Source organism: Loxodonta africana, chromosome 2 (assembly GCF_030014295.1).
Source record: "Loxodonta africana isolate mLoxAfr1 chromosome 2, mLoxAfr1.hap2, whole genome shotgun sequence".
NCBI classification, from domain to species: Eukaryota; Metazoa; Chordata; class Mammalia; order Proboscidea; family Elephantidae; genus Loxodonta; species Loxodonta africana.
In genome coordinates, this window is record NC_087343.1 from 205,199,293 (window position 1) to 205,221,567 (window position 22,275).

The window sequence follows — 22,275 nt, forward strand, 5'->3', positions numbered from 1 at the left end:
GGAGGAAAGTTTAGTAGAATTTCTCCACCGTCAGTAAACTATATGTGGCATCGCCACTGAGATAATAAATCTCACCCTAATAAATTAACCAGAGTATCATTGCTGAGGAGGAAAGGATATAAATCTTCAGTGGATTCTAAAAATATTGGTACTGGCTCTGAATGAGGCAAATTTGTTGTTCATTTGAAATCCCCACAATTTTAGAAGTTTTGTTACTCCGAGGAAGAGGTTTTTGTAAACACGTGAGATTTATGCTGACATGGTAACATCTGCATCAATCAGGAAGGTAAGAGCCTCCCCATTTACATGGAGTGTTGTCTCCCCCTGACTGTTGAGAGGAAACATGGTGAAAATCCCTAAATCCTCGAAGCACTGTCACTGTGAAGGTAATGGAGGTGCTGAAAAAGTAACCCTTCGTTTATTCTTAAGTTTTAAACAAGCCAGCTTAAAATGTCCGGGCTTCTTACAGTAGTTGCAAACTAGCTCATTTTTGGGTGTATTTGTTTGAGGCTGTCACTTGGTCAGGATCCTATCATTACTGCCTCTACTTTGCAGCTGTTGTAACTGGAAAGCCATCATTTTATTTTTGGGCTCTCTAGTTTTTACCTTTCTCTTTTTTTTCTTGCCTTCAGTGTCAGCTAATTTGTAAACCACTGCAGCCAGTTCTGAAGGATTTACGTTTTCCCAATTTAAATTGTATCTTTCTACAAAAGCTGCTAGGTCAGGCAATAACGCCCTTAAAACATAGACTTTAATACAGGCCGACATTCTTTTGTAATTGTCTTTAAGCCTGATTGTTCTTAAAACAATGTGGAGAAATGATCTATAAAAGTATGAAAGTTTTCTCGTTTTCCCTGTTTGCAAGCCTGAATTTTTGTCCAGTTACCATGCTTTTGAAAAGCTTTGGGAAATGCATTTATTAATTCTTTCACCAAAGCTTGAACTTCATCTCTTAGTTCCTTTCTGATAACTCCAGTCTTTAGAATTCAGCTTACTTCTGGGTCCTTTCACTTAGCTTCAGCCATCCATTTAGCTTCGTTTCCTGAACTTAGTAGCATATCCAACAAATTATGTAAATACAAAGGACCTGGCTCATAGATACTAGTCAAGATAGTAAATTCATGTAAAATTTTCTTAGGATTTTCTTGAGAATCAGGAAAATCTTTTAAAATTGCCCTAAGTTCTGATTTAGACCAAAGGTTTACTGTTACTTCCACCAATCCTTCCAGTTAATTTGGATTGTTCTACTACTAAAGGTGTCAGGGGAGATGGAAACTCAGATTCAAACGTAACACCAGAATGAAAAGGCAATTCAGCAAAAAGGGAACTAGAGTTCAAATTAAGATCTAGAGAATTAGGTTTTTCTTTTTTCCTATTTTATTCTTCTGCGTTTTTTTTTTTTTTTCTGTTTTCTCCAAAATCCATAGGAGTTTTATGCATTATTGAATTTAACAATGCTACTGGACCCTTCCATAATGCCAAAGTTTGTTTTGATTGTTTAGCAATATTTTCCTTGGTATAAGCAAAAGTATTCATTTTCTGACTCGAGGATTCAAAGTACTAATTAAAAAATACTTCCCATCGACTTTGATTTATTTTAGATCCTTTTGCTTCTAACTCACACCTCAAAAAAACTAACTTAACCAATTCAAAATTTCCCACATAGGCCATTGCGAAGAATTCTTTTCTTTTGTTAAATCATGCCATTTTTCTAAATATTGTGTTGAATTAAGTTCTTTTTTTTTTTTTTTTTTTAACTACATAGGCAGCACATGTGCCAGATCGTGGGCTGTTGATTTTACTCTTTTCTTGGTTATTGCCCGTCTTTAAATTAAAAAGGAAGAAGAAAAGTTTTAAGACAAAGCACAATTTTGCAGATTTTCCTTGGGTCACAAAAAGAAGCCTAAAGAGTGCTGCTAGGTTTGGACAGTGTTTTGCTTGGACCAATGTGTCCCTTCATTTAGTGAGAGTTTGCTTGTGAGTGGCAGGCAGCCTATTGCTCTGGCCTGCCTTGTGGCCACTCTATCCTGTCATAGAAGTCTCTTAACGCTAATGATGAGTGCCAGCAACTGACCTAATGGCTATTATTTATCAACCTCCGTTTGAATTTTGTGGTTTATGGTGACTCAGAGCATTTCGAAAATAGAATTAACTCTCTAACTTTTTATCAAATGTCCAAATTTGAACACCAAACTGCAGTTCACCAAAAGCGTCACTAGAGGTCAATCTTAACCAAACGATCAAGCAAAAATCTAAGAAAAATTTTCAAGACAACCAGTTTTCAAAACAATGTGCCAAACAAAAGCTAAGAAATAGTGAGAAAGAGGAAAAAAAAAATGGATAAGCAAAGGATCATTTTCTGAGAGCACTTACCCTATCAATGTCGAAGGGTTGTGGAGTGTGAATGCATGGGGTCCAGAAGACAGGACCTCTCTTTGCTGGCTTCTGCTTCACAATCCAGGTCTCCTTCAGAGTTGAACGGGTTCTTTGCTTCAGAAAATCCTGCCATGACAACTACGGTTATTGTCCTTGGATAAAATTACCACAAATTTATAGTAAAGCAAGAAGAAAGATTTTATTCAGCACATGTTCCAAGAGACAAAAGAGGGAAACAGACAAGCATGCAGCTAGAGCTATAGGTCTCTCTGAGTCCGAAAAACGTCACAGAATCATGAATATGTCTAGATGTTACAAATGGATAGAATCATTAAAAGATTCACATTTTCACAGATTAGCTAAAAACTGCTAAATCACCGCGATTCTGCATTTTAAGTTGTTTTCCTTAATAATCACTGGTACAAGTTTCAGTAACAACAGGGGGGTCTTCATTGGGCCAACAAATCTTACTATTTACTAAATGCTAAGGGAAAACTTTTTTTTTTTTTTTTAAGGGAAAAAGATAAGAGTAAAAAATAGGTGGCTCTTACTTGCTCTAAGTATCTTGTTTTTGTGAAAGATTTCCTAAAAGATGTTTACTAAGATTGCCTTAGCTGCTGTTTTTATAGCTCAGGGCCCAGCTGATATGTCCTTGTTGCTCTAGCTGGGTCACATTCCTTATATTCATAGGCAGAAGATGTCAATTTTTATTTCCTAAGTCAGTGGTGATATGATACTGCAGTTTTAATCTACATTTACCCAGACATTAATGCTGATGAGCAACTTTGTACATGTTTAAATGTTGTACATTTATATATTTTTTGAAAAATGTATTTTCAAATCTTTTGTTTATTTTTGATGAGTTGTCTGCCTTTTAATCGCTGAGTTTTAAGTATTCGTTATAAATCTAATTACAAGTCATTTATTAGACATAACCTATTTCCACCGACTCAATTCTGACTCATAGCAACCCTATAAGACAGAGTAGAACTCCCCATAAAGTTTCCAAGGAGCAGCTGGTGGATTCAAACAGCTGACCTCTTGGTTAGCAGCCGAACTTTTAACCACTGTGCCACCAGGGAATCCTGATTAGATATAGGTTCTGCAAATCCTTTTCCAGTCAGTTGTCTTTGTTTTCCTCTTCTTGACATGCCTATTTTTATGCCAATAACACAGTCTTGATTAATGAAGCTATATAATAATCAGCTGCTGCAGTCTGAAATTGATCAAACATGTGACCAAGATGGATTTGTAATTACTGGTGATTGGAATGCGAAAGTTGGAAACAAAGAAGAAGGATCAGTAGTTGGAAAATATGGCCTTGGTGATAGAAACAATGCCAGAGATCGAATGATAGAATTTTGCAAGACCAACGACTTCTTCATTGCAAATACCTTTTTTCACCAACATAAACAGCGACTGTACACATGGACCTCGCCGGATGGAACACACAGAAATCAAACTGACTACATCTGTGGGAAGAGACCATGGCAAAGCTCAATATCATCAGTCAGAACAAGGCCAGGGGCCGACTGTGGAACAGACCGTCAATTGCTCATATGCAAGTTCAAGCTGAAACTGAAGAAAATCAGAACAAGTCCACGAGAGCCAAAATAATGACCTTGAGTATTCGACTCGAAGGCACTGGGTTTTTTTTGTTGTTGTTGTTATATCCCACCTGAATTTAGAGACCATCTCAAGAATAGATTTGAGCATTGAACACTAGTGACCAAAGACCAGACAAATTGCAGAATGACATCAAGGACATCACCCATGAATAAAGCAAGAGGTCACTGAAAAGATAGGAAAGAAAGAAAAGACCAAGATGAACGTCAGAGGAAACTCTGAAACTTGCTCTTGAGTGTCAAACAGCTAAAGCAAAGGAAGAATTGATGAAGTAAAAGAGCTGAACAGAAGTTTTCGAAGGGCATCTTGAGAAGACAAAGTAAAGTATTATAATGACATGTGCAAAGAGCTGGAGATGGAAAACCAAAAGGGAAGAACACGCTCAGCGCTTCTCAAGCTGAAAGAATTGAAGAAAAAATTCAAGCCTCGAGTTGCAATAGTGAAGGATTCCATGGGGAAAATATTAAACGATGCAGGAAGCATCAAAGGAAGATGGAGAGAATACACAGAGTCATTATACCAAAAAGATTTAGTCGATGTTCAACTATTTCAAGAGGTGGCATATGATCAGGAACCGATGGTACTGAAGGAAGAAGTCCAAGCTGCTCGAAGGCATTGGTGAAAAACAAGGCTCCAGGAGTCGATGGAATATCAATTGAGATGTTTCAACAAACAGATGCAGTGCTGGAGGTGCTCACTTGTCTATGCCAAGAAATATGGAAGACAGCTACCTGGCCAACTGACTGGAAGAGATCCATATTTATACCTATTCCCAAGAAAGTTGATCCAACCAAACATGGAAAATATAGAACAATATCATTAATATCACACTCAAGCAAAATTTTGCTGAAGATCATTCAAAAACGGCTGCAGCAGTATATCGACAGGGAACTGCCAGAAATTCAGGCTGGTTTCAGAAGAGGATGTGGAATCAGGGATATCATTGCTGATGTTAAATGGGTCCTGACTGAAACCAGAGAATACCAGAAAGATGTTTACCTGTGTTCTATTGACTATGCAAAGGCATTCGACTGTGTGGATCATAACAAATCATGGATAACACTGCAAAGAATGGGAATTCCAGAACACTTAATTGTGCTCATGAGGAACCTTTACATAGATCCAGAGGCAGTTGTTCGGACAGAACAAGGGTATACTGATTGGTTTAAAGTCAGGAAAGGTGTGCGTCAGGGTTATATTCTTTCACCCTACCTATTTAATCTGTATGCTGAAAAATTAATACGAGAAGCTGGGCTATATGAAGAAGAATGGGGCATCAGGATTGGAGGAAGACTCATTAACAACCTGCATTATGCAGATGACACAACCTTGCTTGCTGAAAGTGAAGAGGACGCAAAGCACTTACTAATGAAGATCAGAGACCACAGCCATCAGTATGGATTACACCTCAACATAAAGAAAACAAAAATCCTCACAACTGGACCAATGAGCAACATCATGATAAAAGGAGAAAAGACTGAAGTAGTCAAGGATTTCATTTTACTTGGATACACAATCAACAGCCCTGGAAGCAGCAGTCAAGAAATCAAAAGACACATTGCATTGGGCAAATCTGCTGCAAAAGACCTCTTCAAAGTGTTGAAGAGCAAAGATGTCACCCTAAGGTGCACCTGACCCAAGCCATGGTATTTTTGATCACATCATACGCATGTGAAAGCTGGACAATGAATAAGGAAGATTGAAGAAGAATTGACACCTTTGAATTGTGGTGTTGGCAAAGAATATACTATGGACTGCCAAAAGAACAAAAAAATCTGTCTTGGAAGAAGTGCTGCCAGAATGCTCCTTAGAGCCAAGAATGGCGAGACTGCATCTTCCATACTTTGGACATGTTGTCAGGAGGGATCAGTCCCTGGAGAAGGACATCATGCTTGGCAGAGTACAGGGTCAGTGGAAAAGAGGATGTCCCTCAGTGAGGTGGATTGACACAGTGGCTGCAACAATGAGCTAAAGCATAACAACAATTGTAAGGATGGCTCAGGACTGGGCAGTGTTTCGCTCTGTTCTGCATAGGGTCACTATGAGTCGGAACCGACTCAATGGCACCTAACGACAGCAACATAATAAATTTTAAACTCATATGACATGTGTTATCCAACTTTCTTTTTAATTTTCAAAATTGCTTTGATTTTTCTTGGTCCTTTGCAATTGCATGTATATGCTAGAGTGAAAAAAAAAAAACATACTGAAGGTTTTGGGGGATTGCACTGTGTTCTTTATTGGAATTTTCTAGTGAAAAGTTCTCTCTATTCCTTCTTCTCATCCCCAAATTTTGTTAAGGTAAATGAAAAAAGAAATACAACTAAGGATATCAGAATTATAAAAACTAAAGAAAAATTGAAAGCACTCAATGGAAAAGTTTTTTAGCTATAATTGGTCATAATAAGTAAAGAGTATGGACTACTGACTGACACCACCACATGTCTATCAGTTTGTCATGCCGTAGAGGCTTGCATGCTGCTATGATCCTGGGAGCTAAGCTATATTTCAAAGACCACCAGGGTCAACCATGATGGACAAGTTTCAGTGGAGCTTCCAAGCTAAGACAGACTAGGAAGAAAGGCCTGGTGATCTACTCCTGAAAATTAGTTAATGAAAACCCTAGAGATCACAAAAAAGTGTGGTGCCACTTGCTTGGTTTAGGTACATCATCAGGAGAGATCAGTTAAGGGAGAAGGGCATCATGTTTGCTGAAGTAGAGAGTCAACAAGGGTGAGGCAGATCCTTGGTGAGACTGATTGACACAATAGCTGCAATGATAGACTCAAACATGCTGGTTACCTTGAGGATGACTCCAGACCAGGCAATGTTGTGTTCTGTTGTCCATAAGGTACATCACGAGTAGCCATAATTTTGCCATAGGCAGTAATCAATTTGATGGCATTTATCTATCTGTACAAATGGTGTGGAGGTGGTGTCTGACCTCCTCTAATTATAAGAGAAGGAAGGAGAATCAAGATCAATAGCCCAAGGCTGATTTCTATGAGGCAGAGTTCAGAAATGTCTCCTTTTTCCACCATCTATCAATTCTGACACCAACTGTCCCTCCCACGATGCTCTCTACTTCTCTACTGAGTTTGATAATTCATTGCAATGGCCACACAGAACTCACAGATAATATGATTATGGGGTTTATGAAGGAAGTAACAGGTTACAACTCAAGTTCAGGAACACTCAGGATACAGTTGTTTCATCAGGACAGCCTCTTCTTAGCTGGTCCTGAAAGTATGCCTTTCTCTAGCCTTTTGGCCTCTGGCCTGCTCAGGTAAGTGTTACAGAGCTTGTTTAGCCTTGTGTGTAAGTTCCCAAAGGCACCCTACTCCACCATAATCCTCAGCCCAAAGGTGATCAACTCTTGCCTTGTGAGTCAGCAAACCTAGCTCCACCAAGTGCCGAGAGTCAATCTACTCCTCCAGCAATCCTCCTGCCCAAAGGTCCTAGCTTTCTTACTCTGTGGGCTGTGAAGCCCACTGCACCATCTTTTGCTGGTCTCTCCTCCCAGGCCCTCTTGCTGCCATTTCTCTGCCACTGCTTCTCGTTGTTTTCAGTGTTACTGCTCTGTCTTGGTCTCCTGGTTCCAGGAGTTTCTCAAGGCAGGGATCCCAGCTCCAAAGAACATGCTAAGCTCTTGGCTCATCTTCCTTGGTGGTGGTGAGATCCTCTCATTCCCACCTCTAGGATGGCTTATTTTAAGCCTAACAGGATGACTAAACTGACTGATTCCTTTGTTAGTGGCTCATAGATCTTATTTGCATGGTCTGCCCCAGTCACTTGGGTAAGAGTTACAAGTCCATGGCGAGAAAGGCCACACCAAAGTGATCCATCCCACCACACTATATTGTATAAAATATATATGGTTTTAATTTTTGAAATGTGACACAATCTATTGTTAGAAATAAAATAACATGAATTAAATTAAATAACTGAACAAATTCAAATGAAAGGTATCTGGTGATTGGAAGAAGACGGTTTATATAGCTTTGAGTTTTCTGTTAACGAGGCCAGAGAACCTTCCTTAGGACAGCAGTGCCTGAAGGCAGGCCCTGAAGGAAGAGCATCACAGCCTGATAGCCGGGGCAGGGAATAAGCAGCAAGGGCAAAGGCTTGTTGGCAGGATGGGCGTGGCAAGAATATAGTGGTAAGACAATCTAATTTGGCTCTTGGTCTGACAGTAAGACAGAGCATGGAGATAAGAGAGGGCAAAGCCAGGCAGGTTTTCTAGGTTGAAATGAACAATTTAGCTTTATTCTTAAAGCAAGGCAGAAACATTGATCTTTTCTAAGCAGAAAGATGACATGATCTGATGTACAGTCTAAAAGTTTCCCTCTGGTTATGGCCTGGAGGACTATTTGGAAGATGTCCTGAGAGGAAATGGGCAGGCCCTTGAGAAAACACCTTGGCATCCCAAATACAGTTGTGCATAGAGAGCCTTGCAGTATTGGCCATGGAGATGGAAATATGTTGAAGCATTGCAAAAGAAGTTGGTAGCAAAAACAAAAAGAACTGGTGATGGATTGGCTATGAAGAGTGATGGAGTAGGGGATGTCATGGTGTTCTAAGATGCCTGGTTTTCCAACATAAACAGATGCAGAACCATTACAGAAAATAGTACTTTTTTTTTCTTTAGGGGCAGTAGAATAAAGCTGAATTTAGAATTGTGTATGATGAGTTTTACCACTAACGCTTGTTTTCACAAGGAAATAACCAGTGATGCAGATACCTTACAGGGAAATTCATTACAGCAGCATTTTCAATAACACATGAACACAAATTTTGCATTCAAAATATGGATACCATTTATTTTAATAAATTTATACTACAGAATAACATAAGTCCAAAAAAATCAAATATATATTTTTTAATTACTAACATGGTAAGTTGCTTAAAAAACTTTACATACATAGTCATCCCAGCTGATGAAAATATGCGTATTGAAGTATTGTCAAGATTTAGAAAACAGCCTGTAAATAAATATTGTCTTCTTTAAAAATTATCTCCTGTCCTTTTTTATTTTTCAAATTTACTTCAAGTACTGTCCTAGTTTTATGAGCAAATGAAAGGAAAAGTTCTCTGACACTACTCTGACTCCCTTTATCATCAAAGTTTTTTCATTGACTAGTGTTTGCATTTTGTTTCTTGCTGCTATTTTATGGAGATCTCCAGCAGCATGCATTCTACTAGTCAGGATTTTCTGCTTTAATACATCCTGCCTATAAAAATATGATAATTATTGTTATTACCACATTTACCTCTTTCTAGGGCAATCACTCTCATTTTTTTTTAGGGCAATCACTCTCATTATACTTATTGCATTTTTTTAACACAGATCTAAGAATTTACAAAAGTAAAATATCAGGATTGAATGAATGAATGAGACAACCATATTTATTTACTCAAAACCACCCACACTCAAAACTACCCACAAGGTTATTTTTGCCCTAGCCAAGAAGGAAAACCAGTTATAGGCTTGGGAAGGATGAGTGACAAAAGGAAGTCCGAGTTAGATATGCATATATTAATATACTTCTCCCAAGGACTCTGGTTTTTTAAAAAATCACTGTAATTTATGAGTTAAGAAAATTTTCCCTCTATTTGAAATGGCACACAGAAAATGCTGTGCTCTGATACAGAGTACTTTGCTATTGTTGTAATATTTTGTATATACCCTTTGATATTCTGATGGAAATGGAGGGATTAGGAAAGATGTTGCATGATGTAGTTTCACAATTACACGTAAAGATGATTTCGAGAAGAGCATCTGTGAATGGGTATCACTTTAAAAATGGAAACTAATTAGGCACTCAGAAAAGTTTTGTATTTTAGTTTTCATATATTCCAGAGAATCACATGTCAAAACTTAAGCTAGGAAAAAATTCAAATATTGGCAGTCTTTTGATTTCATTGTATTCTCTTGTCATTGAAAAATAACATTTAAAATATTCACTGCTTAAAATACTGCTTCTCAAAATTTAATGTGCATGCCAATCACCTGGGACTGTCTTTTAAGTGTAGGTTCTCAATTAGTGAGAATGAGGAGGTTTGGGTGAGGCTTGAGATTGCATTTTCTAACAAGTTCCCAGATTATGCTAAGGCTGCTGTTCCAAGGATCACACCTTGAACAGCAGAAGGTTTAGGAGGCAATCAAGTGGAAATATTCTTTTCTAAATTACTAAGATACACTGAAAATGTTAAAGCTATTTCTTTCATATAAGAAGGGGGTACATAGCAATGGAAAACCAGTTGTAGTGTTTTTTTTTTTCCTCTAAATTGAATTCATTTCTGTTGAGTTAATTGGCTACTCAGATATTGTATAGGAATCTAAGAGTGATCATCCTAGTTTTACCATGTTAGTTAGATATCCCATTCTTGTACTGCCGTTTTTATTTTCTTTTTTTCCTTCTTTTTTCCTCCACTTATTAACCATATTGGAAATCCTGGCAGTGTAGTGGTTAAGAGCTATGTCTACTTACCAAAAGGTCAGCAGTTTGAATTACCAGGCACTCCTTGGATACTCAGTTCTATTCTGTCCTATAGGGTCACTATGAGTTGGAATTGACTTGAGGGCAACGAGTTTGGTTTTGGTTTTTATTAACCATATTACCCTTGCTAACATGTGGAAATCCATCATAGGAGCTCACTTAATCATGGTTGCATATTACCCTGAAAAGTCCTGATTATCTGATATTTAAAAAATTATTTTTCTAATAAAACCCTCCAGATGTATTTACATTTATAATGAAATCAAAATCAACGCCTAAGAGTAAACCAAACCAAACCCATTGCTGTCAAGTTGATTCTGACTCATAGTGACCCTGTAGGACAACTAGACCTGCCCCATATGGTTTCCAAATCTATAATCTTTAAGAAAGCAAACTGCCACATCTTTCTTCCACAGAGCAGCTAGTGGGTCTGAAATGCCGACATGGTTGGCAGTCGAGTGCTTTAACTACTGCACCATCAGGGCACCTATACCTGAAAGTAGTGCTCTGTACATTTTTATTGAGTAAGTACAGTTTTGAGGTGCAAAGTAGTGAGCTTTTATCAGCCCATCTACCAGGTGGAGGAACACCGTTTCATATGGAAGAGTTTTCTTTCTTTTGGTTCATGGTTACTATTAAGAAGTAAATTATGCAAATATTAAACTTATACATTATATGGGAATATTCCAGTCTGTTTTTCAATTGTGAATGCCTTGTGCAGGGACATTGCATTATAGCATTCTTAAAAACAGTAAGTATAGAATATCTGTTTGAATGCCATTCAACGCATAACCTAAAGTTCAGAAAGCTGTAAATTTTATATAGCAACAGTTTCATAATATATTGTCAGTACTTAAAATTTACAAATGTATTTTGAGAATTCATTCTCAATTGCTCATTTTGAAACCTAAAAATCTTGTATGTTTCTGTCCCAGAGCAATCTCTTTCGTGCTAGAGTTTTCCTGAAAGCTTTCTTCACGTCTTTGTTTCTCAGTGTGTAGATGAAAGGATTTACCAATGGAGTGACCACACAATAGAATACTGACACCACTTTACCGATGGTGAAGTTGTACTTGGCTGGAGGGCGAACGTAGGCAAAGATGATAGTGCAATAATAGATAGAGACCACAGTGAGGTGGGAGGCACAGGTAGAAAAAGTTTTCTTCTGAGCCTCCCGGGAAGACAGTCTGATTATTGTGAGCACTATGTGCCCATAGGAGGACATAGTGAGAAGGAAAGAACTTAGAATCACAACAGAGCTACACGTGTAGCCCAAGGCTTCTGCAAAGAATGTATCTGAGCAAGAGAGTTTGAAAATGGGATCTGAGTCACAGAAGAAATGATTAATCTTCTGTGGGCCACAAAAGTTGAGATAAGAGATGAGTATGGTAGGTAGGAGTGGGGCAATGAAGCCCCCAATCCAAGATCCAGCTGAAAACCACAGGCAAATCTGAAGACTCATGAGGAGTGAGTAGCGAAGAGGGTTGCATATTGCCAGGTACCTGTCATAGCCCATCACTGCCAGCAGGATGCACTCAGTAGCCCCCATGGAGAAAAAGAAGTAGTACTGGGTTATACACCCAGAAATGGAGATGGTCACTATCTGTGAGAGGCAGGTAGCCAGCAGTTTAGGCACTGTGGCTGTGGTATACCAGATCTCCAGGAAGGATAAATTTCCTAAGAAAATGTACATGGGTGTGTGGAGTGCGGAGTCCATCAGAACAATGAAAATGATGAGTGTATTTCCCACAAGGGAAAGTAGGTACACAATGAGAAACACGACAAATAATGTGAGCCGCAGTTGGGGAACAGCAGAAAACCCAAGAAAGATGAACTCCCTTACTGTCGTTTGGTTTGTCACATCCATATTTCATCTTCTTTCATCTGGAATGAATTAACAAGCCCAGGAGGTAGAAGATGAGCAGAAGCAAGTTTCAGATCCTCTCTTATCTACCACTGATAGTTAAAACAAAACAAAAACACAGCTGAGTCAATTCCAATGCATGGCAACCACATGTGTGTCAGAGTAGAACTGTGCTCCATGGGGTCTTCAATGGCTGATTTTTCAGAATCAGATTTTTCAGAAGTAGATAGGCAGACTTTTCATGTGAGGCACCTTTGGGTAGATAGAAACCAACAATCTTTCAATAGTAGCCAAATGCTTAATCATTTTCATCACCCAGTGAGTCCTCAAAATGATAATAAAACCAAACCAAACTCGTTGCTGTGGAGTTGATTCTTACTCGTGGTGACCCCATATGTATAGAGTAGAACTGCCCCACGAAGTTTTCTTGGCTGTAATCTCTATGGATGCAGATTCCCAGGCGTTTCTTTCACAGAGCTGTGGAGTGGATTTGAACCTCCATGCTCTCGGTTAGCAGTCAAGTGCAAAAGGTTTTTGCCACCCAGAGACCTCCCCCAATGATGATAGACCCCTAATAGTAACAGAAAATAATGACTGACAAAAAAATGATTGGCACTTTTATAAACAGTTTACATGGATTACCTTGCTTTATTTTCAAAATAAAGCTCCTGGGTAAATATGTATGAAGAATATATGTATAAAGAATACAATGAAGAAATTGAGGGAGTATGTAGTTTTTCCACAGTTATATCACTGTTAAGTTGGTGTGGCAAGTTTTGAATCCAGGCAGGTTGATTTAAAAATCACAGTCCAAGCTAATATATAAAATGTAGTTAGGTAGAAGAAAATGGCATTGTCCTGTTACTGAGAAATTCTGGTCTGAGAGATTAGAAGATTATGGAGAAATCAACAGCACCATACAGGTTGAAAACCAGTGGAGTGGGGGCCTCCCAGACTGGAGCTTCTTGGCCACACAAGCTACTGTGTTGAAACAAAGGGGTACTTGCCATTTTAACTTCATGACCCTTGATTTATGTCATTAGTTACATTTTGGAGGGCGATCCATACTATTTCCAGAAAACCAAATAGAGTAAGATTCAAAATCTGTGTGAAAGATATTTTGTTTTTACATATTCTGTTAACTTCCCTAATGTTCAGCTTGTTTGTTTTTAGAACTAATACATCTATCCCACAGTCATTAGGAACAGTCAGGCAAAAAATGTTAAAATGTCAGAAATCTTGTCCTTAGAGAAAGCATGAATTCTCATTGGATGTTTTAAAATAAATATGCTTTTGTGTCAAAATATTCAGATAATAAGTGTAAAGTGAAAATTTTCTTAACATTCATAATAAAAATGTTTGTACAGATGTAAAATATTTTTAAATATATTTTTTAAATCCTGCAATAGAGACATAAACTTGAAATCATTTGTATCACAATGGAAAGAACATCTGAATAAAACATTGATTCAATTGTGTTCATGCCTATGTAACAAAACTAAAACTGTACCTTTTGCTGTCAACACCTCTATTCAAAACAGATTTTGAAAAATGTTATGACTAGCAACCTACCTAGAATTTATAATTTAAGAAAACTGTTTGCATAAAACAGCTTGGACTATAATTTTAAAATATTTTCCTGATTTGATTATCTGGTTTCTTAAGAAACATTCACTTTTATGTTATTCATGTAATACCAAGGATCCAAATTTTTTCTTACTTCCATTATGAAAGGACTACCATGTGGTTACTTTTCTTCTAAGATTTAAAAAAAAAAGCAATTTTAAATATCTGAAAACACTACAACTAGACCTGTGAAACAGATTCACATCACCACCACCACAAAGAGACTCTCCCTCCCTTTTTTCTAAGACATATCATGTTTTCCTAATTCGGTCTTCATCAGAACTAGAGTTATAGGCTCTACAATCACGTTTAACTTAAATAAATAAATAGTTTTACCAAAAAATAATATAAAAAATACAAGCTTACAATAATTTGTATTATTTTGTGGGTTTAATTTTAAAATTATAATAATTCTCTCTACATGCCAAAGTGAATGTCTGAGGATATGTATTACACCAGATTATAGAAATATTGAAACTTATAAACACTGTTGTGTAATTATTTGGCTTACCCTTCAGTCACTCTCTAGACAAATAAGGCACAGCAGGGATAATATCTTCACAGGATACTCACAGCCTATATTCTGTTTTGTTATATATGTCAAAAATGAAACGTTATTAGTTAAATTTCCTTATAAACCCTTCTTTTCAGGAAGGCTACGTATTGGAGCCTAAACCGCATTCCATTGAATCAAAAGGAAAATAAACTATTTCCCACCACTAGTTGCTGCTTATCCTTAAATGTTGATGCTATGACATTGGCTGCCACATGGCATCTATGCTGTAGACAAACACCGAACTCCCTGTTTTTCTTTCAGATATTTAATGTTTCCTTTGGCCAGAGTGTAGGAAATCATGGCCTGAGATCCCCTTTGTGAGGGGCATGTTAATGATTTCATCATCTTGGAGCCCTGGAAAGCTGCCCTCTACCTGGGGACACCCATTCTAGCTCCCTGAGGACTTTTCTTTGGCAAGGGTCAGAGTGATCCCCCTCAGGACTAAAGGAAGAGCAAAGAGACTGTGGGAGGTATTAGCAATGTCTCCACAGCAACTGAAGGGTCAGCATCCTCGGTGGCTTCATTAGCTTCCACTGTCTGTAGTATTTACCTTTAAAAACAGTAAGTTTGTAGAATAGTATCCTCCAATATTCAGCCACCACAAGTACAGCCAGAGAATAACGTTCATTATCATATCAAGTACAAACTAGATCATCATTGTAAAGTCTTTGTTTACAATAATAGAGCTACAGATACATAAAAAAAAAAAAAAAATCCTGGTGGATTTGAACTATCAACCTTTTGGTTAACAGCCCTAGCACTTAACCAGCATGCTGCCAGGGTTTCCACAAACACATATATATCATAAATATACATATTTATATTTATATGCACACATATCATCTCCACATCAGATTGTCACAACTCAACTAAGAAAGCATTTATTGAGATCTTCCTGTGTGTGGAGAGCAGTGCTGCACACTGTAGTAGATACCAAGGTTAAGCCACTAAACAAAGGGTTTACATCCAGGAGCACAGTGAATATGCGTGGAATGCGTGAAAAACCGAGATAGACTTCATTACCACATTAAGGAGATAGTGGCAATATAAAAGGTGCAATAAAATAGATTTAGATGACACCTACATATGTTCAGTGATACGGAAACTCAGAATAAGTTTGTTAAAAGTACTCAAGGGGGAAACACAAAGGTGTCATTCAATGCTTGGTTTTTTGAAAACTGGTTAGCCCACATATAAAATAAAACAAAAGCTCAGTTCTAATGCACAAAATCAAATGGATCAAACATTTGTGAATTAAAGAAAGATATTATAAACAGGAGGTGATCAGTGAGGAAATGCAAGACACCAGGAGGTATCAGAAATTGTACAATGGAAGTTTGTTTCAATGACATAGAATGTTAGTGGCATTTCATTGATGTGGGCACCACGGATGCTAATTATTTGGGATGCCATATGCCCCTACCCAGTTATCAAAACTGATGACACTAAGAATCACTGTCCTAAAGGCAATAGAAGAAAATATAATTTTTAAAATAAACTTTTTTGAGATATAATAGACATACAATAAAATACACCTATCATAAGTATACAATTCAATAAGACTTGACAAATGTACACACACATATAACTATAACAACCATCAAGAAATATAACATTATTATCTACCCCAAAAAGTATTCTCAAACCCAGTGTAGACAATTAAAATTCTCGCCTTAGACCAGGGCAATCACTGATATCCTTCCTGTCATAATATACTAGCTTTGCTTTTTTGGATTTTCGTCTATATAAAATCATAAAGCATGTAGCTTTTCATATTGGGTTCCTTTCAACCATCAGCGTATGTTAGAAATTCATCCAAGTTGATTTGTGTATTGTAAGTTTGTTTCTTTTTATGGTTGAGTAGCATTCCACTGAATAAATAATTTAATTTAATTAGGCATTTAATCAAATATTTAATACCAAAATTTAATTACCCAGTCACCTGTTTATAGATATTTAGATTGTTTCTGGTTCAGTGCTATGGAGAATAAAACAGCTATGAACATAGGAACATTCTCGTGAACAAATCTTGGTATGAATATGCATTTTCTTTCCCTTGAGTGAATATCTAAGAGTGTAAAGTGGGGTTATATCCTAAGTGCATATTTAACTTTATACAAATTTACCAAAATTTTTCAAGAGTACCGCCACCATTTTATGTTCCAGTTGCAATGATGAGGGTTCCAGCCTGCATCTTCTTGAAACTTGGTCCTGTCAGTCTTTAATTTTAGCTTTTCCAATGGATGCATAACCAAAAAAATCCCAAACCCATCACAGTTGAGTTGATGCCAACTCATAGCAACCCTATACGACAGAGTAGAACTGCCCAGAGGGTTTCTAAGGCTGTAATCTTTAAACAAGATGACGGCTACATCTTTCTCCTGCAGAGTGGCTGGTGGTTCAAATTGCTGACCTTTCAGTTAGCAGCTGAGTACTTTAACCACTGTGCCACAAAAGGTCCTTCCAGTGGGTGCATCCAACCACTAAACCCACTACCGTTGAGTTGATTCCGACTCATAGCGACCCTATATGACAGAGTAGAACTGCCCCATAGAGTTTCCAAGGAGTGCCTGGAGGATTTGAACTGCCGACCTTTTGGTTAGCAGCCATAGCACTTAACCCCTATGCCACCAGGGTTTCCAGTGGGTGCGTAGTGTGTCTTATTTTGCCTTTTTGCATATTTCGGAAACTCTGGTGGGGTAGTGGTTAAGAGCTATGGCTGCTAACCAAAAGGTCGGTAGTTCAAATCTGCCAGGCGCTCCTTGGAAACCATATGGGGGACTTCTACTCTGTCCGGTAGGGTCTCTACGAGTAGGAATCGACTCGACAGTAATGGCTACGGGTTGCATAATTCTAATGACTAATGATAATGACTATTGTTTCATGTGTTCAATAGCCATTCTTGTGAAACTTTTCTAAATTGTTCAAACTTTGCATATTTTTAATCGGGTTGTTTGTCTTTTTATTGTCAATATGTTTGTCCTTACATTGTTAAGTTCTAGTACTTCCTCATTTTACTCTGGTTACTTCCATAATACAATGTAATGTAATGTAATTCATCAGTTGAGGTTATACCAGTGTAGGGCAGATTCTAAACTCAATCACTTCGAAGTTATATAAAGAGAAGCATAAACATAGAGACATGCCACAGACATAGGGCAAATACAGACACTAGATGAAGCATGGAGGCAGATCAATCTACAGTCCCAGGAACTCCAAAGATTGCTGGCTACTAGATGGGAAAATAGACAAAGAAGGATTTCATGTAAAGCCACACTCTGAATTGAGAACTCTAGGCCCCAGAACTGTAAGAAAATTAATTTTTTTTTTTAAATCCCTCAGTGTAGTATTTCTGTTACAGTAGCATTAGAAAACTAAGGTACAGCTTTTACGCATTGAATGGGCCTGGCACCCTTGTGGAAAATCAATTGGTCATAGACACATGAGTTAATTTCTGGACTCTCATTTATGTTCCAACAGTCTATATGTCTATAATGATGCCATACATAGCACCCTATTTTTATCACTATAGATTTTAGTAAGTTTTGAAATAAAAATTGTAAGTCCTTTTTTTTTCTTTTTCCAAGTTTATTGTTGTTATTGTTGTTGTTATGTACCATCGAGTTGGCTCCGCCTCATAGTAACCCTATGTACAACAGAGCAAAACACTGCCCAGTCTTCACAATCGATGTTATGTTTGAGCCCATTGTTGCAGCCACTGCATCAATCCATCTCGTTGAGGGGCTTCCTCCTTTTCTCTGACCTGCAGCTTTACAAGCATGATGTTTATCATAGGCTGGGTTCTCTGGAGAAGTACAAGCAGCAAAGCATGTAAATATATAGAGAGATTTATATCAAAGAAATGGCTCACTTGGTTGTAGAAGCTGGAATGTCCCAAGTCCGTGGATCAGGATAGAGGCTTCTCCTGATTCATATAGCCTCAGGGGCTGACAAACCTAAGATCAGCAAATCAGAGTGCAGGGCTCTTGCTCACAGGTTGTGAGCAACTGATTGGCTACTCACAACAGATTCCATCATGGAGGTGATCACATTTTACCAAATCTTATCATGAAAGTGATCACAGCATCATACAACTGCCAAACCACTGGAAATCATGGCCCAGCCAAGTTGACACACTATCTTAAAAATCACAATATCCCTCTCCCAGGACTGGTCCTTCCTGATAACATGCCTGAAATACATTAGACGAAGTCTTCCTATCCTCTCTTCTATGGAGCACTCTGGCTGTATTTCTTGAAGACAGATTTGTTCATTCCTCTGGCAGTCCATGGTATATTCATTATTCTTTGCTAACATCACAATGTAAATGCATCAGTTCTTCTTTGGTCTTCCTTATTCACTGTCCAGCTCTTGCATGCATATGAGGCCACTGAAAATATCATGGCTTGGGTCAGGTGCACCTTAGTCCTCAAAGTAGCATCTTTGCTTTTTAATATTTCAGGAAGGTCATTTGCAGGAGATTTGCCTAATGCAGTATGTCATTTGATTCCCTCACTGCTGCTTGCATGGGTGTTGATTGTGGATTCAAATAGAATGAAATCTTTGACAGTTTCATTACTTTCTGCTTTTATCATGATGTTGCTTATTGGGCCAGTTGTGAGGATTTTCTTTTTCTTTATTTTGCGGTGAACCCATACTGATTTCACCTTAAATCAGTATGGTCTTTGATCTTCATTAGTAAGTGCTTCAAGCCCTCTGTGCTTTCGGCAAGCAAGGCTGTGTCATCTGCATTTAACAGGTTGTTAATGAGTTTTCCACCTATACTGATGCCACATTCCTCTTCATGTAGTCCAGCTTGTCTGATTATTTTCTCAGCATACAGATTGAGTAAGTATGGTGAAAGGAAGCAACTCTGACACAGATCTTTCTTGATTTTAAACCATGTACTATCCCCTTGCTCTGTTTGAACTACTTACTGCCTCTTGGTCTATGGACAAGTTCCTCATGAGCACAGTTAAGTGTTCTGGCGTTTCCATTTTTCACAATGTTATCCATAATTTGTTATGATCTGCATAGTCAATAAAACATAGGTAAATATCTCCCTGTTATTCTCTCCTTTCAGCCAAGATTCATCTGCCATAAGCAATAATATCCTTCTTTCCAAGTACTCTAATGAATCTGGCTTGTGTTTATGGCAGTTCCCTGTTGATGTACTGTTACAACTGCTTTTGAATGATCTTCAGCAAAATTTTACTTGCATGTGATATTAATAATAATTTTTTATAATTTCCACATTCCATTGGATCACCTTTATTTGAATTGGGCCCAAATATGGATCTCTTCCAGTCAGTTGGCCAGGTAGCTGTCTTCCAAATTTCTAGGAATAGAGGAGTTAGCACCTCAGGCGCTGCATCCCTGTGTAGAAACATTTCAATTGGTATTCCATCAATTCCTGGAGCCATGTTTTGCACCAATGCCCTCAAGATTAGTTTAACCAAAACTTTTTATTTTTTTAATTTTATTGAGTTTTTGGTGAAACTTTACACAGCAATTTAGGTTCTCATTTGGCAAATTCCACAAAAAATTGTTCAGTGATATTATTTACATTTATCACAGTGTGTCAACATTATCTTTCATTGTGTTCCATTTTTTCCATTTCTAGTACTCTAGTTTCGCTGCACCCTTATCTTCTTGTCTTTCCATTTCAGTAATAGTTGACCTTTCAATCTCACACTGATGGTTTTTAAGAACAGCACCAATCTTATGGATAATATATTTTGTTGTCATGCTGCTATTTCACTAAACAGTGATCTCAGGGGATAGGTTTAATTCTGGATTTAAAGAGTTTCTCAGGGCTATAGTCTCAGGGAGTCCTCTGTTGTCTACTGTTCCAGTTTGTCTGTTTTTTTTTTAATAAGAATTTGAGCTTGGGCCAACATGGTACTATAGACAGAAGCACCACGCCATCCTTCCACAACAAAGACCTGAAAAACTAGGCAAAACAGAGACAAACATCAATCCTGGAACCCCAAGCATCAAATGAAGGAAAGAAGAACTCAGTCCAGCGCCAAATGGAACAACAGCTGACAGGGGACAGAGAACAAGGAGAACTACCCAGCAGAAGTTCCCTATCAGCTAATGCAGCACAGATTCCCCATCTTGGACCTCTCAGCCACCAAGAACAGCAAACAGGGAGTACAGGAAGGCAGCTTCACAGAGCTCCTAGCAGGAGACAGAGCTCCCAGTAACCAACAATACATGCTTTCCCACCTCCCACTCATCTTCTCCTTGCTCAGCCTCCACGACTTTCCTGTGGGGGATGGTTGCTCAGACAGGGAGATGCCAGTTCCTTACCACTTGGATTCACCAGGATCACACCAGCCAATTCCTTCAGCACCATTTTGTTGTTGTTGTTGTTGTTGCTATTGTTGTTCTTTTGCTTTCTTCTCTCTCTTACCTCATTTCTTTCCTTTCTCTTAAACACCCGAATCTATGTGCCATCTCTGCTCCTTCTTGACAGGCTGTGCAGCACAGCTAAACAGGGGAACAACTTCCCTGGTCCATGCTGTCACACCGATTGGCTCCCTGGGGGCATTTTCTCTCTCTATGTTTTTTTTTTTTTTTTTCATTTCTCAGTTTCTTGCCTTTCCCTATCTTTCCTATTTTCCTTTCTCCCAAATACCTGGCATTACATGCCATCTTCACTCCTTCTAGATGAGCTTCACAGCAATGTTTGGCTGGGGAGCCACTTCCCTGTTCCACACTGCCAAGCCAGTGGGCTCTCTGGGGTCTTTTTTTTTTTTCTTGTTTCTCTCTACCTTCCTTTCCTTTCTCCTGGGCACCTGGCACCATGTGCTGTCTCTGCTCCTTCTCGACAGGCTGTGCAGCACCGCTTGGCTGTGGACCCTTCCCCAGTCTACGCCACCATGCAGACAAGAAGGCAATGGAACAGCATACATAAAACTTTGAAAGAAAAAAATTGCCAACCATGAATAATATATCCTTCAAACTCTCACTCAAATATGATGCTGAAATTAGGACATTTCCAGATAAACAGAAATTAAGATAATATGTGCAAACCAAACTTACAAGAATTATTAAAAGAAGTCCTTTGGTTAGAGAACTAACAACATCAGACAACAGCCTGAATCTAGGACACAAGATCGCATTGGCCAGATACCAATCCAGGTAATGAACTCTCAAAGATAAAGCAAAACAAAAAGATTTACTACAGGTAACCAGAAGAGTTAATCTGTAAATGACAACATCAGAACAATAACAGGGACTAAACGGTGCAGGTAAAGAACTTTCAAATGAAGAGGAAGTCCAGGTGATACCAAATATGAAAGACTAGTTCAAACTTAAGAAAATAAGGGTAAATTTCAAAGTAACCATAAACAAACTAAACAAACCTACTTAACAAAATAAAGACCAAAAGTAAAAAGTCTCAGTAAAAACAAAATCTACAAAAACAAAAGAAATAAAAAAATACACATAGCTGCTGGTGGGAATGTAAAATGGTACAACCACTTTGGAAATCTATCTGGCGTTATCTTAAACAGTTAGAAATAGAACTACCATACAACCCAGAAATCCCACTCCTCGGAATATACCCTAGAGAAATAAGAGCCTTCACACAAACAGATACATGCACACCCATGTTTATTGCAGCTCTGTTTACAATAGCAAAAAGCTGGAAGCAACCAAAGTGTCCATCAACGCATGAATGGCTAAATAAATTGTGGTATATTCACACAATGGAATAC

At 38.1% G+C, this 22,275-nt stretch overlaps 1 protein-coding gene across 1 annotated transcript; it reads right to left on the reverse strand.

Annotated features, from left to right (window-relative positions):
* Positions 1 to 8,672: 8,672 nt before the first annotated feature.
* LOC100667841 (olfactory receptor 6F1-like) lies at positions 8,673 to 13,208 on the reverse strand. The gene is made up of 2 exons (XM_003404965.3): positions 11,441 to 13,208; positions 8,673 to 8,706 (listed from the first exon to the last, which is right to left on the reverse strand). The coding sequence occupies exons 1-2, from the start codon at positions 12,367 to 12,369 to the stop codon at positions 8,673 to 8,675; spliced, it is 963 nt and encodes a 320-aa protein (XP_003405013.3). The 5' UTR covers positions 12,370 to 13,208.
* Between the last annotated feature and the right edge of the window lie 9,067 nt (positions 13,209 to 22,275).